Genomic DNA, 14,954 nt, shown 5'->3' with positions numbered 1-14,954 from the left:
CAGTTTTATCATTTGTATATAGGTATCAGGGGAGAAAACAATATACAAGAGTCATTGTTGTTTGCAGTTTTAGGCACATATTGGGGACTTTGGGCTCAATCTCTTGTGGATAAAGGGTGACCCTTTATCTTAATATTAATTGAACTGAATTTTGGCTTTGGAAAAAAAATACCAATCCCTAAATGTGAAATAATAAAAATAAAATTAGCAACAGAACTAATTCCCCCCATTTTTCTTAGCAAAATTCAAATAAAATATGGTAACAAATCTCTCTCCTCTAGTAATTAGGACTAAAAAAATTCAAAGATATCATGTGCTTTGAAGATCTCAACTGACATTTTAAATAATCCCAAAGAGTAATACTTTAGGAGTATTTCTATACTTGTAGACCCAGTGTCCTAATTCACCTTTGCCCTTCTAGGGTCAAATCATCCACTGTCACAGTGAATGGATTTGGTGTGGGATCAACAATATTGTTACTAAAGTAGACCTGCCATATCCTGCTTCCTGGACAGGCTGAGAAAGGGAAGATTTCTTTTCCTTCTGTTACAAGAAACACTTTCCTCTGTGATGTGATATGGCAGGACTTTCCAGAGTTTCATGCCATGGAGAAAGTCTAACGTTATGCTACAAGGTTAAGAATAGAAATGACCTGATACTAGGCAAAACATTGAGCACCTGCTCACACTGTGCTTCTCAACTGAATCACAGGTAAGGCCCTGGCCTCCAGCTCGTCCCCAGCAGCCAGATGGTCACCTGCAGCAGGTGGAATCCTGGATTCCAGAAGAGAGATGGAGTTGCACCCCGCCTTGCTTGGAGAGGAAGAACACTCTGAAATGACTGTTTCTTCCCTCCCCACCGTTGCACTGTTTGTCTTATTTTTTAAAAAAGTAATGCCACATAGATAGTAAATCATTGAAATAAATAACCCGGTAGTGTTTGTTTCATAATGTAAAAAAGAAAATGCAAAGAACACTAGATAGTAACTATAATGAATAAGCTAAATAAACAAGAAATGATAAATGAGCCAAAGCAAACCTAAAAGAAATCTGAAGAGCTTGATGAAGTTCAATGAAATATGAGCCACTTTTCTGTTCTTTCATGACGTCTGCAAACCAGAACTCCTGGGAGGGGGATTCCTGGCATGGAGTGTTGTTTCCCAAAGTGACAGATGTCTGTGTCGCCTTAACCTACTGGTATTAAAGGCTGAAAGTGGAGGAGCCAGTATGAGCACATGCACGTAGGACCACGGCAGATTTTGTGGGATGAACAGAATTCTTGTGGGCTGAGTGTTTTTTGAAAATTCTCTCCAAGAATGCATACGACTTAAATATTTCTTTACCAAAAGGGAGGAGGGATAGATGGACTTGCTATACTGAAAAGCATTTCCCCCGCCCCTGGTTCCTTTTCCCTCCTCGTGTAGATTAGCAAGAACAAACCAGCGGCAAGGTCGGTACTTGACCATTTTGATCTTGAGATGACCAGCCATCTTTCTGTGGAAATCAAACATCAATCCTCTCAGTCATAGCTCTGCTGAGAACACAGGAACAGAGCCACCAGACTTCTGGTCCTAGAAACAAGCCAGAACCTAGCCATATTTTCCCCCAGAGGGCTACTTTTCTTTGTATTTGTAAATGTGAGTGATTTGGGGTCATTGCTGTTGTCAAGATCTCTATGGTAGGGATCCTGAAGTGACCAGCAGAGGGTGAAACCCACGGGTCGGGAGGAGGAACGGATTGGCAATTCAGAACCTGCGCTTGTGTCGTCCTCCCCTTCTGTTCCAGGTGTCAGGCCCGAGAGGGCTATAAATAAGCATCTGCTGGGTGGCAAGACCATCAGAGGGCAGTCTTGAAATGGAAGGCTGCAGGTGACTTCTTCTTTCTTTCCGTCTGGGGAGAGCCAGGGCTTCCTTCTTCGCTTCTCCTTTGGTAGTGTCCCCGCTCGCTCGGCTGCCAGCCCACCCTCTGACGACAGCACAAGCTCCCACCATGGGGGCAAATCACAGAATGTGCCTGTCTGCCTGTGGGGGACAGCGGGGGCTTTGTGACTCACTGTAACTCAATCCTGGTAAACACCACGAGCCCCAGGGCTGCCACTTTCCAGCACTGAGAACTGACTCCATTGATTGTCAGCTCTCTCCTCTGCAAGACTGTCAGGAGGAGAGCGGGAGGTTCTGCGGGTAACATGGGAGCAGTGACTGGCCCACGGCGAGGGTTCCCTCAAAGGTCCCCGCCTCCTCCCCTACATCGTCAGGTTTTTAATTGCTGTTTTCAATCCTATTTCCTGGTTTACTTCTATTTCCAAAGTCAGCCTTTGCCAAAGCGCATGACTATGATCTTGGCCACAGAAGAAAGAGCCTTTCTGTCTGGGTCTGGGGCTCATCATTGCTTTTCTGCCCTGTAAGGAGAGCTCTGTTTCCCTGCCTGGAGTCCCCAGACGGCCCAATGAGCAGCTCCTGCTCTCGGTCACTTGGGGTCACATCGTAAACCACTTTTTCTTTGGCATTACAACTTTCTGAGCCTGCAGTTGTGCTCAGAGATTCTTTTTTTATTATCTGTCTTCCCTCTTTAGTCACCAGTGGGACTCCTGATGACTTAAGAAGCCACATGCCACAGGAACACTTGCCAGCCACATAGCTCTGGTGTGAAAACCATCCTGAAAGTGATCTGGCTTCACATCTCTGTCAGTAATGGCATCCACAGGGCTATTGTTACACTAACCCCGGAGGCATTTTGAGACGTGCATGGCCACTGCCTTCAATTGCTGCTGCTTTGTGGTTCTTATGCTCTAATATACAAAACCCGGGGACTGGGTTTTAATTATCATTGATAACATTCTTGAAGTTCATTCATTTTAAAAGGTTAAGAAACTGAAGCCATTAAAAAGTTTGACATGATAGTCTCCTCATAAATAAAAATAAAATAAATAAAATAAAATAAAACCTGCATCTCACAGGCGAGCCAGGTGCCCCTGTAACTCTTGCCACCTGGTATAAAGTCACCTATCATGTCCATGAATAAATCTATATTGTCACGTTTAGCTGTTTGATCTGCACTTAAAAGAATCAAGATTCTGAATAAGGGACATGGGACGAAACCCATTTGGACACATTCGATGGATTACAGAAAATTGTTCTGAAATGCCAGGTGTAATCTTTCCCTCCTGCTTTCTAGTAGACATTAATGGCTAAATTCTGCCTTCCCTTACATAAACACATTTGACCACAAGGAAACACACACACACACACACACACACACACACACACACACACACACATAACTATGCAGCATGAACACCCTTGAAGAAATAGAGCCAAATTCTGAGATGGCATATAATTATATACTAGTTTACCAGATTCTGAAATAGCATGTAATATGCCAAATAGATGTTTGTTCCCTCTTGTTTTCTCAAAAGGGTCCCACCCAGCCACTGAAAGGAGTAGTATCAAAATAACTCAGGGTGGGTTTATCCCTCTTCTCCTGCTGCTAGCACAGAGACCTGAAAAGCACTGCTAATTTGGTGCATACCAACCCTTAGCATATTTTAGGATGGAGCAGGAATAGTTTACGCTGGAGGTTTCTAAGGGCTTCAATTTGAGCCAGTTCATTAAAGGCAAGTCAGGCACAGGAAGGAATATGTGGCAAATGTATATGATTTGGGAGTCACACCTAGATATTAGGTCTTACACTATTTGTACACCCTGAAACAGGGAATCCCTGGTGTCCCGAGCAGATGGCTGAACTGAGAGAGAAAACAAGGATTTCCACAGTTGGTAAATGACCAAGCTCATCTATATCTATCCAACATCAAGTCTCAGTAAATTATCTAAATACACATAGGTCACATGTGGGCCAGGTTACTGAGGGGTCACTAACATCATACAATAAATTCTTTTCTGGGGAGGGTTGCGGGGGTACCAGGAATTGAACTCAGGGGCACTCAACCACTGAGCCACGTTTTTATTTAGAGACAGAGTCTCATTGAGTTGGTTAACACCTCACCATTGCTGAGGCTGGCTTTGAACTTGTGATTTCCCTGTCTCAGCCTCCCGAGCCACTGGGATTACAGGCGTGTGCTACCACGCCTGGTATGTAATTGAATCTTAAACCACTACTTTAAATACTTTTTGAAACAAAGCAAGGGATAGATTGAATCATATAACTAAAAAAAAAATCAGTGCTGTTCCCTTTCAAGTAGTTACTATCTCTGTACACTCACTTCAACAATACACAGAGCATCTTCAAGACAACCATACTCATTTTATGCAAATCTCTGGATAAGTGGGATTGAAAATGCTAAAAAAAAAAAAAAAAGGTGAATTTGACTCTTAAGAATAGTCATGGGCTGGGGTTGTGGCTGAGCTGCAGAGCACTCACCTAGCACGTGTGGGGCCCTGGGTTAGATCCTCAGCACCACATAAAATAAAAATATTGTGACTGTCTACAACCAAAAAATAAATATTAAAAAAAGAATAGTCACAGGTCAGCTGGATCTAAGTCTAATAAATAGAGTTGGTGGCCAAGTTAGGTTAATATTGACTTTAGCGAATGACAGGGCCCATGGTTCAACATAAAAGAGACCCAGCCCTTGCCCTTAAGGAGCTGTTGTGCATTTGCTCAAAAGATAATTGTAACATAATATAGAAGAGATATAAAAGTGTACTATGGTATTGGGGTGATGGGAATGTTCTAAAACTGATAGCCCCGGCTGCAAACTTGGTAAATTTACTAAAAATCATTAACAGTTAAAACAGATTGAATTTCATGATATGTAAAGTATAAAGGTTTTACAAAATTAAAAGTAAAATAAAACTACTGTGAGTATGTCTTGTAAGAGTACAGAGGTTTCCTTTAGTTCTAAATTAAAACTATGATCCTTACCCACCCTTGTGTCAAGAGAGCGAAGTGCAAAGGGGAAGAGGAGGTTGGGGGTGGTGGGGGGGCGGTGTTGAGGCTGGGTTGGTTTGCTCAGGTTCTTGGGTCCCGGGCCTGCCTTTAAGTGTGGCAAAACACCTGAAAGATTTTGTGTATTCCAATGGCCTAGTCAAATGCACAGCTTAGATTTCAAGAAAGCAATCTGAAAGACGACAAGAGAGATCACAGAGGCCAGGAGATCGGTTATAAGGATGTCATAATAGTCTTGGAGAGAAATTGTGGAGGTTGGAACCACAGTGGTGGCACTAAGATAAAAAGGAAAACAAAAGGTCGTGAGCTCATAGGTGAACTTGGCAGGGCTTGTAACTGGTGGGGTGTGGGTGGGGAGGGAGAGGAAGGAGCCAAGGCAGGCGTAGGCCATAGGAAACATGGCAGGGAATGGACACGTGGCGTACAGCTGTCCAACATACAACTGGCACGTTGAACAGGAGATGCCTATGTAACTTCCAGGTGGAAATATCCAATAAACGAGTGAGTTTATGATTCTGACACTTTGGGCAGGCTCCTGTCTACAAGTCGTTAGTGTAAAGTAGAGGTTGTTCTTTGGGTCACAGATGGGAGATGCATGAGCATGTCTAGACAGTCAGTGAGGAGGAGGGAAGGTCAAAGACAGACAAGGGGCCCTGGGTGGGACAGGATGGAGAGCAAAGGGGTGGCACCAACACCTCAGCTGGTCCTTGGAAGGAAGGGGGTCACTCCCCAGAGACCTGAGGGCTAGCCTGGGTTACAGGGGAAACAGGATGGGTGCATTCCATGTGCTCGCCTTGGGTTTTTCGTTTAGTTTCGTTGGTATGTGAAATAAGAGGGGAAATAGAAGTAAGGGGGTTGGAGGTTTGAAGAGTGGAAAGGTTTAAAAGAGTGATGACAACACATGGGACTGATGGCAGAGGAAGGGTGCTGAAGTGAGTCTCCTCTCATTCTCTCTTTCCCTCACTCCTCCTCTTCATCTAGCAAGACGTCTGTTCTGTTGTTTTCTGGGTCGGGCCACTTTTTGCCACCTCCACGACTACCAACCAAGTCACCATAATCTCTCTCCTAAATTTCCATTTGAGTTTCACCATGGATTTTTCTGCTTTTTCTGTTGCCCTTTTGGTCCTTTCCCCCGGAAAGCTGAAATGATGCGGGTATGGGTTTTGCTGGGATAGAACCCCCAGGGGTGCTCTTTCACTGAGCTACATCTCTAGCCTTTTTTATTTTTTATTTTTTTTATTTTGAGGCAGGGTCTTGCTAGGTTGCCCATGCTGTCTTTGAACTTGTGATCCTTTTGCCTCAGCCTCCCGGTAGCTGGGATTATAGGTATGTGCCACCATGGTGGGCCCAAAGTGATCTTTTTAATATGTAGATCAGATCCTACTACTTAAAAACCACTCAATAATTCTCACAGTGTTAAGGATCACATCTAAATGCCAAGCTTTGCCCTGTGAGACCCAACACGATCTGCTCCTGTGAACTTCTTCTGCCTCCTTGTTACTTCCTCTCGGGAATATCTTTCAGCCGCTCTGGTCGGCTTTTGTTTCTTCCAGTGTCCCAGGCTAGTTCCTGCCTCAGGGCATTAACACACTCGATTTTCTTCTACTTGGGAGGTTCTAGGCTCTTTCCCATCATTCACTTCTTCGGACAGTTAATAATTTGAGATAAATCAACTTAAAAGAGGAAAGCTCACAGTTTTTGAGCTTTCAGTTCTTGGTCTATCGGTCCCATTGCTTTGGGCCTATGGCAGCACCATACAACATGGTGGGAGTGAATGGCAGAGGAAGTGGGTTCACCTCATGGCCACTGGGAAGTGTGTGAGAGGGGGGGGGGGGAGGGAGGGAGAAAGGGACTGGATTGCGACTATCCCACAGATTCCACCCCTGAAAGGTTCTACCACCAACAGTGTCAAGCTGGAGGCCAAACCTTTAATACACGGGCCTTTGAGGGGTTATTCCAGATCTAAACGGCAGCAGTAGTTAAAACCATCTTACACATTTACTCAGAGGTGTTGTTCCCCCATGCCTAGGACAAGAACTCTGGGAGAATAGATATCTCATCCAGCACATAGTAGACCCTGGATAAATACTGGCTGAATGAAAGAAAAGGCAAACCCAACTGAGGTTAGAAATAAAACGACAATGCCTCCAACTTACACGGTTGTGTGTGCCTTGTCTTCAGCAGGGACCACAGAATAATAAGATTGTTCTCCCTCTGTGCCTGTTCTAGAGACAATCTCAAAAAGTATTTCCACGCCCAAGCCAGGTGGCAGAGGCGTCTTTGTGAGAAGGAGATGGATTTCTAGGGTGACTGGTTCAGATGTTTACATCCTTATTTGTTTTCCAGAAATTCCCTGGATTTTACAGTTTTCTTGTATGTGGGCTGGCAAGTTGTGGGAGGAAATTGCTGACTCCGTTTCCAGCCCCAAAGTGAAGCCATATTATACAGGTGAAATCAGGTTACTGAGATAGGTTTGGTTTCCTTGGTGACCCAGGAGGTTCGGTTATATTTGAAATTACTAAGGAGGAGAAGGGAAAAAAAAAAAAAAAAAAAAAAACCTCAGAACGGCAGATCTTTATTCTCCTTAGGGAAGGAGTGCTTTTCCATCCTCCAACAAGGCTGAGGACATGGCTCTTGATTGGTGAGGGCTGACCTCTGGCAGGGGGGATGACTGACACCTTGTACAACTCCCAGAATCCCACAACCCAGTCTAGCAAGTTTGTCCTATGCCAGCCCCCGGTAATTGCATCATGACCCCTAGGGCTCCTTTTCTGTTTTGTTTTTGCATGTAAACACCGTAACCAGGGATACCAACAGTTAGCTTATTGTAGAATATGTAACCACCCTTCTTCTGACAACAGAAGAGCATGTTATTTTATACACGACCCAGTTAACCCTTTATAGTCTTTTTTCTTAGTTGGTTTGTGGAAACCCTGATGTCTTTTGTTGTTAAGGGCTGTGTGTCAAATGCTGCCCTAAAGTTTCTTTCTCTTTTCTTTGTTTTTTTTTTTTTTTTTTTTTTGGTGATGGTGTTGTGAAATGGACGCCATCGTTCTCCCCATTTGACAGATGAGGAAACAGAGACTCAGGAAGGTGTAGTGATTTTTCACGGTTACCCCCTGTGGAAACGATGACTGAGCATCATAAGCTGATGCTCTAGTCTGCATACTTGCCAACACTGTAAGAGAAGGTGAAAGACACTCCTTACTTTCCACAATTACCTGATACTCAGAGTCCCCCTTGTGTTGCATGTCCTGCAGACACTGAACATCACTGACGAACTTCTGTCTATCCTTTACTTCATGCAACATGATTCTTAATTCCTGACCTGCATATAAAAGAGAAATAAATGTGCTGTGACGGACTCCTTTGTGACTGCCATGTTTGGATTTATTTTCCAGTAATTGCTTTTATTCTCTTATTAATCTAATCTCCGTTGCTTGAAAGGCACAGATGCTCCTTTCAGGCTGAAGGGGCTTCTTGTGTTGGTGCTGAAGCCCGTATAGCTCTCCTGGTTCTGGGCATAAATAATGCAGCCACATTCATCAGCTGGCCTCAGTGAGCCTGTCCTGCTTATTCACAGGGAGTGAGGTTGAGTGACACACGGATTCAGAAGCACTTCTATAATGTGACAAAAAAAGAAAACCCCCAAAACCTAGCTGAATTATCAACGACCAAGTCATAAATCCCAGGTTTCTCATATTTATTTACATAACAACCATTTTACCCTTATTCCAACCTAGGCACTGTGCTAGGTACTGGGTACAACCACCAGCCACACAGACGTGGTTCCTGCCTTTGTGCCACTTCTAGGCTAAGGTGGAAAGTTGACATTGAATAAATGAAATTTAACTGCCAATGAGTGCTATGGAACAGAAGTGTGGGGTTCTTTGAGGAGTGTTATGGGGGGGCATAACCTGCCCTGGAGGGGTCAGGGAACACTGGGTTTGATAAGGAGTGAGATAAGCAAGAATTGAAACAGAGAGAACAGCAGGTATAGAGGCTTTAGGACATGAAGGGGCAGATGCAGATGAGGAAGGAGCAGGGGCAAGGGAGGAAATTCAGGACGCAGCCCCAGAAAGGCTGGGGGATTGGCGAGAACCAGCTCATGTGAGTCCTCGAAGGCCATGGTTGGAAGAGTCATATGAAGCCTTTAACAGGTTCCAGTCTGGGTAATAAATGATCTGTGTTTTTAAAAGACCTCTCCAGCTGTAAAGTAGGGAGAATGGTTGGGGGTGGAGTAAAACACAGAACCAAGAAGACCACTGGAATAGGTGATAATAACCCAGATGAGGTAAAATGGTGGCCAGGCTTGGTTAGCCAAGGTTGAGGGAAGAAAGAGGAGAAAGAAGAAGAAGAAGAGGAAGAGGAAGAGGAAGAGGAAGAGGAAGAGGAAGAAGAAGAAGAAGAAGAAGAAGAAGAAGAAGAAGAAGAAGAAGAAGAAGAAGAAGAAGAAGAAGAAGAAAAAGGGAAATAGGGACAGAGCAGGAATCATAGCTCCTATTTCCAGCCTCTGGAAGTGCCAGGCACTGTTCTGAGCATTTACACACATTAACTTAGTCAATCTGCACGACGATGCTGAGAGGCAGGCACTGTATTTCTGTTTTGCAGGTGAGGAAACTGAGGCACAAAAAGAACTTGCTTAAGTAACTTGCTTAAGGCTACAGAGCTATTAAGTGGAAGAACTTGGATTGGAACCCAGAGAACCTGGTGCCAGTGTCCACACTCTTCACCGCAACTGATAAGAAGGATGTTCAGGAGAGAAAACCATCTGGACTTGGTGACTGTAGGGATGGGGTGGAGAAGGAAGTGTCGAGGAACCCAGGTCACTGGCTCAAGCTAGCTGCCTGGGGGACCAACAGTCCATTCAGAAAACAGAGGAGCAGCAGCTGAGAAAACAACACAGAGTTTCATGTGTCCTGGCCCTTCCACAAGTGGAGATGTCAAGCAAGCAGTTAGATGCGGGACTCTGAAGCCAATTAGGCAAAGATCTGGCCAATGCTGGCAAATGATGACTCAGGTTAAAGTAGAATGGAGACTAAAAAGAAAAAATGGGCACAAAACAAACCTGTGACAAACTCTATAATTTGAGGAACAGGTGGCCAAAGAGAAGTCCTTGTGAAGAAGCCTGGGAGGCCAGAAAACGAGGTTTTCTGAGCTCTCAAGGGAGTGTTTTGGGGAGGTGGTAGCGAATAACCCTGGTGAGAGCAGTTAGCGAAGGGACAGTCCTGAGGACAGAGTGCAAACAGGAGGTAAGGAAGTAGAGGATTTCAAAAAGTTTGGTTCTGATTGGCACGGTCAAATTCATGACCATAATATTAAAGCTCACAAAGGGATAAAATGGCACTGTTCATAATGAGATGGGTAGACCTCACCTATAGGGTCGCTGGAGCCCCCACAAGATTCCTGTTTATTGTCCACTGATGCCCTTTCATTTATTTCTACACATATTTTTTTTCATGGCCATGGTGTGACAGGGCCTGCTCTAGGCTCTGGGTAGACAGGCTAAAAGAGACATCCTAGTCCTCAGTGTGTGGCCTCTGTGGCCTTCCCAAACGCCTCAGGTTTATTTAGTCATGTAGATACTGGCAGAGTCAGGTTGTCCCTGACTTGTGGTGACCCAATGTCTCGTCTGGTAGTTATGAAATCTCTCAAGGTTTATTGCCTACCTCTGAACAATAGGAAAAACTTTTGCTGGTCCTCAGGGGAAATAACTTTCTCTCAAGTATAGAATGTTGGTCTTTGAGAGTCAGAGTCTGAAACTGCAACCCAATATTTAGATTCCACAGTCCACAGCCAAACCAAATCATCTCTCAGCATTTTTTTTTCCCCTCTGGTACTGGTTATTGAATCCAGGGGCACTGGATCACTGAGCTACACCTCCAGTCCTTTTTTTTTTTTTTTTAATTTTGATATAGGGTATCCCTCAGTGCTGACGCTGGCCTCCATCTTGAGATTCTCCTGCCTCAGCCTTGTAGTAGCAGGGATTACAGGTGTGAGCCACCACATCTGATAATCTCTCAGCATTTTCATAGTCCTTTGTGAGACTAGATTTTAAAGGATCACTTTTCATTTTTCATATAAATTTGTACCTGCATAGAATGAAGTTCTGTTCCCACTCTTTTCAGAAAACTATGCTGTTAATAAGAGAGAGAGAGATCCCTGCTGCTACTGTTGGGAAGAGAAGCCTGTCTGAATATTAATCAGTCAGAGAACACAAAGATCATAATGAAAATACGTTAATGGTCACTAAAGAGGCACATCCCAGAGTCCAATCATATGGTTACAAAGTTAACATAGCAAAGTCAGCTATCATGGTTTTAACACAATGTTATTTTAAGGAGGCCTGTAAATCAGAAGGCATGAAATCACTTTGTCTAAAGAGGCAGGAAGTAGTGCTATTGAATAACTTGCTAGGTTACTTCTGACTTCACAATCACCTACCAAATAAAGGACTTTACAATTGCCTACCAAATTCTCTCTCCACCCCCCACCCCAAGTCTCTATTACACTGTATTTGGAAGCATCATGGTACTACATGTAATTACTTATTTCAGTTCATCAAGACTCTGAGATTAAATGATACTGTAGGCACCAAGGAAACAGACTGTAGAGATTGTCCAAGGAGATGGTTGATTATCTCAGGTTAGGAAAATATTCTCCCACATTCACTTGAAATTCATACCACACTGCAGGTTTGAAAAACTGATCAGGATGAATAAGAAACAGAAGTAACCGTATGGATATAATCCCACAGGAGAAAATCATGGGGCTCAGTTTTGTGGGCCTACTCAATCAGATGGCCATTTGAAGCCAAGAGTTTTTCATCAGCAAATACAGACAGGTGGGAGGAGTGGAAGACAATGATAATAAAAATGGCCAAGGCATATGTTTCTAAAATAGCATTCCATATTGTCTTCTATTGCTCACCTTTAAGCTGCTTCTCAATTTAGAATCCACTCATGGTTATGCATACTTCTGTTTTAAATCTTTCGTGATAATGTACTGTGTCAAATTTGTGCTTTAGAAATCAGTGAAGAGGCCATGTTAAGTAGTGGGAGGGAAAGAGGTAGAGGGATAAGGGAACTTGCCTCACTGAAAGCAAGAGCTAAGGATTCTTCTTGGCCTCCAAATTCTACACATCTGTGAAATTTCAATGAGAAAAATTCTAAGAACTTTGTGACATACAAATTTCTCTTTCGTGTAAATTTCCAATGAATTCAAACTGTGTCTCCTTGAATAAGGAGAAGAGGATTTGATTGCAGAATACATTTTTTAAAAATTTCTCTCTTTTTCTCTGTGTATATATGTATAATTTTTAGAGAATTAAATGATTTTATATATATGACTATATGTAACATACTATGTATAATATTATATATGAGTTTTTACATATATAGAGGGTCCTGTTTTGTGGCCATGTTTATTTAAAAATGATTTGAAAGGAGACCTTTTTAATAAGCTATTTTGTTGTTTTCAGCTTATAATATTATAATATTAGAAATATCATTAAAGTTGATTTCAACAACTAAGCAAGTTGTAAACTTAACCTGTTCTTTGGCTGAAGCTTCCTTTAAAACAAATTTTAAATGGCAACGTTAATACCTGGCAATCAGGTTTATAAATTCCCTCTTTTCCACAATTGAGTGCCTGGAAGAAAGATTTCAGATCTTAATTCAACCTTTTTCTCAATTAATTTGTAATAACAAGAATTGTAGGATTTGTTTCAATCTTAGATTTACAAAATAATATTAGAGTTTTTAAATATTTTAACTTATAAAAATGTCTTGATTATAGGGGTCGGGGTTGTGGCTCAGTGGCAAAGCACTCGCCTAGCATGTGCGAGGCTCCAGGTTCGATCCTCAGCACCACATAAAAATAAATAAATAAAATAAAGGTAATGTGTCCAGCTACAACTAAAAAATAAACAAAATTTTTAAAAAGTCTTGATAATAAACAACAAAGTTTAGTGATTTGGGGCCAATTTTCCTAACTCCCTGAGTCCTGGGATCATAAAGAGGAGTCATTGTTGGGAAAGGCAGGGAAATCTTTTGACTCTTCCTAGCCAATTTGGCCTAGGAAATCAAGGTGGTGGGGGGTGGATGAGGGCGAGGAAGGAGCTTGTTCAAGGCGGCCACTTTACATTTTGTTGTTAAACAAAGGGAGATGGGCCATCACATATTGAGGATCAAACCCAGAGAGACTCAATGTGTAACTGGGAAACTTTGGGGACGTGGGCGGGGGGGGGGGGGGCGGATGCCACAGGTTTGACAAGCCCATTGGTGCTATCATTAATACCAAATATCACCAATATACCTTTCCTGTTCTTGCAGGTTTGAGGAGGGTGCAGTGAAGTCACGTAGGTGCGCAGGGGCTGCCTGTGCGCAAATGATAAGACTCCCCAAATCAGTGCTTTAGAGGCTGGAAAAAAGGGGGTGGGGTGGGGCGGGGGCCATCCCCGGAGGGCAGCCCTGTTATCAGGAGGCCCTACCTCCCTCCAGAATCTTAGGAGTACCTCGCTTCCCGCGGAGGTCTGGGCTAGGCGGGTCAGTTACCTTGAGAGCCTACACTTTGTCTCCTAAAGGGGCCAAGGAGCGGATTCGGCGGGCGGGTTCAGTGCAGAGGGGCTGCCCATCAATCGAACTGGGGCTGGCCTGGGCTTCTCCTCCTCCACTCACGTCTTCCCTCCCGCTTCCTCCTCCTCCTGGAGGCAGCCTTCCGCAGCGCCTGCCCGGCCTTTTTAGGGGCGGTGGCGGTGGGGTCGGCTGCCTAGCGTCCTTCCGTTTCCTTGGCAACCGGGCCTCTGCCCTCCTCGCGCTGTGTTCCGTGCGGCCCGTCGCGAGCGCAGGGGTGGGGGGCGGGGCGGGGCGGGGCTGTGGCCTCAGAGGTCCTGAGCCCACACGTGGGCGCCCCGCCGGTTGCCGTGGAAACCAGGAGGGATGCAGTAGGGAAGGCAAAACGGTGAGGTGATGGTGGCAGGAATGCAAGGGGATGCTGGAGGAGGAGGCTCGCTGGCTTTGTCTTGATGTCGGAGCCCAGACTCAGATGTAGAGGCCCTCACTTCTTCCCTGAAAGGGTCCAGTGCTTTTATCAAGAAGGAGATTAGAAAAGGAGAGAGGAATTTTTTTTCCAAATGAAATAATATAGAGGCCATACTTGGAAAGAGGGAAAGATACTGTAATCTTGGAGGTGGGATTCTGCAGGGGAGCTCCAATAGAAATGCTGTAGTCCAATATAAAAACGAAGACATAAATAATTAAGCAGAATGGACACCAGGACTCTGGCCTCTTGGTTATCAGTGGTCTTCACCGACCTCCCAAGGAAATAAGTGCTTGGAGCCTTAGACCAGGGCCCACGGTTTTGGAAGTAAGGCACCTGAACCTTTGCTAGTTTTACTGTTTTTCCAAGGTTTATTTCTGTATATGGTTCTCGTAGGCAAAGATGACTCTTGCATTTATTTTGCATATTTAGGCTGTCAGTAATTTGCCAGTAGATGTCAACTTAGGACATTTTACATTGGGTGGAGGGAAAAAAAAGAAAGGAGAATAGAAATTCTTGGACCTTTCACCAGAGCCCAGAATCTTTATGTGACTGTGGATCCGGAGTCTTCTCTACAATCCCCATATCCAGGTGGTGACCATGTCCTCTACAGTCCTTCTATTCTTGTCACCACCCCGAGATTTTTAGCTCTATGACCTCTTAACTAGATTATCATAAGGATCTCCTACTCTCCCCGGCTTCTGTCCTTCACACACTATGCCCACCATTTTCTCTGCCCTAAGAAGCATCAGAAGTCTAATGTCCTCTGACCCTGCTAAGAAACCCTTAAAGCATCCTCTTTGTGCAATGAATTCTGAACTTCTGTGCATGACTTTCCCATTTTTCTCCCCTGGGCTTGCTTTCTAGGTTTTTGTCCTTTAGTACTTCTTTACTCATACTTTGGCCCGATGGGACTCTATATAACACATTGAGTCTTATTTTTTTTTTGTCTTCGCATCAACTTCTAAGACATATCCTGAGCTGAACAGAGTCTGGACAAAATATACTTAG

The 14,954-nt window shown here is 43.9% G+C and overlaps 1 protein-coding gene across 6 annotated transcripts in view; it reads right to left on the bottom strand.

Annotated features, from left to right (window-relative positions):
* Marchf10 (membrane associated ring-CH-type finger 10) overlaps positions 1-13,759 on the bottom strand; it is an 86,740-nt gene extending 72,981 nt beyond the window's left edge. For all 6 annotated transcript variants that reach the window (XM_040268632.2, XM_005328180.4, XM_078041912.1 and 3 more), the window contains exons 1-2: positions 13,460-13,759; positions 8,126-8,232 (exon numbers count right to left, since the gene is read on the bottom strand). In XM_040268632.2, the coding sequence (XP_040124566.2) occupies positions 8,126-8,215 (90 nt within the window). In that variant the 5' untranslated portion in view covers positions 8,216-8,232; positions 13,460-13,759. The remainder of the gene's footprint in view (positions 1-8,125; positions 8,233-13,459) is intronic.
* Positions 13,760-14,954: the final 1,195 nt, after the last annotated feature.

Source organism: Ictidomys tridecemlineatus, chromosome 3, assembly GCF_052094955.1.
Source record: "Ictidomys tridecemlineatus isolate mIctTri1 chromosome 3, mIctTri1.hap1, whole genome shotgun sequence".
Taxonomy (NCBI): Eukaryota; Metazoa; Chordata; class Mammalia; order Rodentia; family Sciuridae; genus Ictidomys; species Ictidomys tridecemlineatus.
Note: the sequence above shows the minus strand (reverse complement) of the source record. Positions and strands in the feature narration are given on the sequence as shown.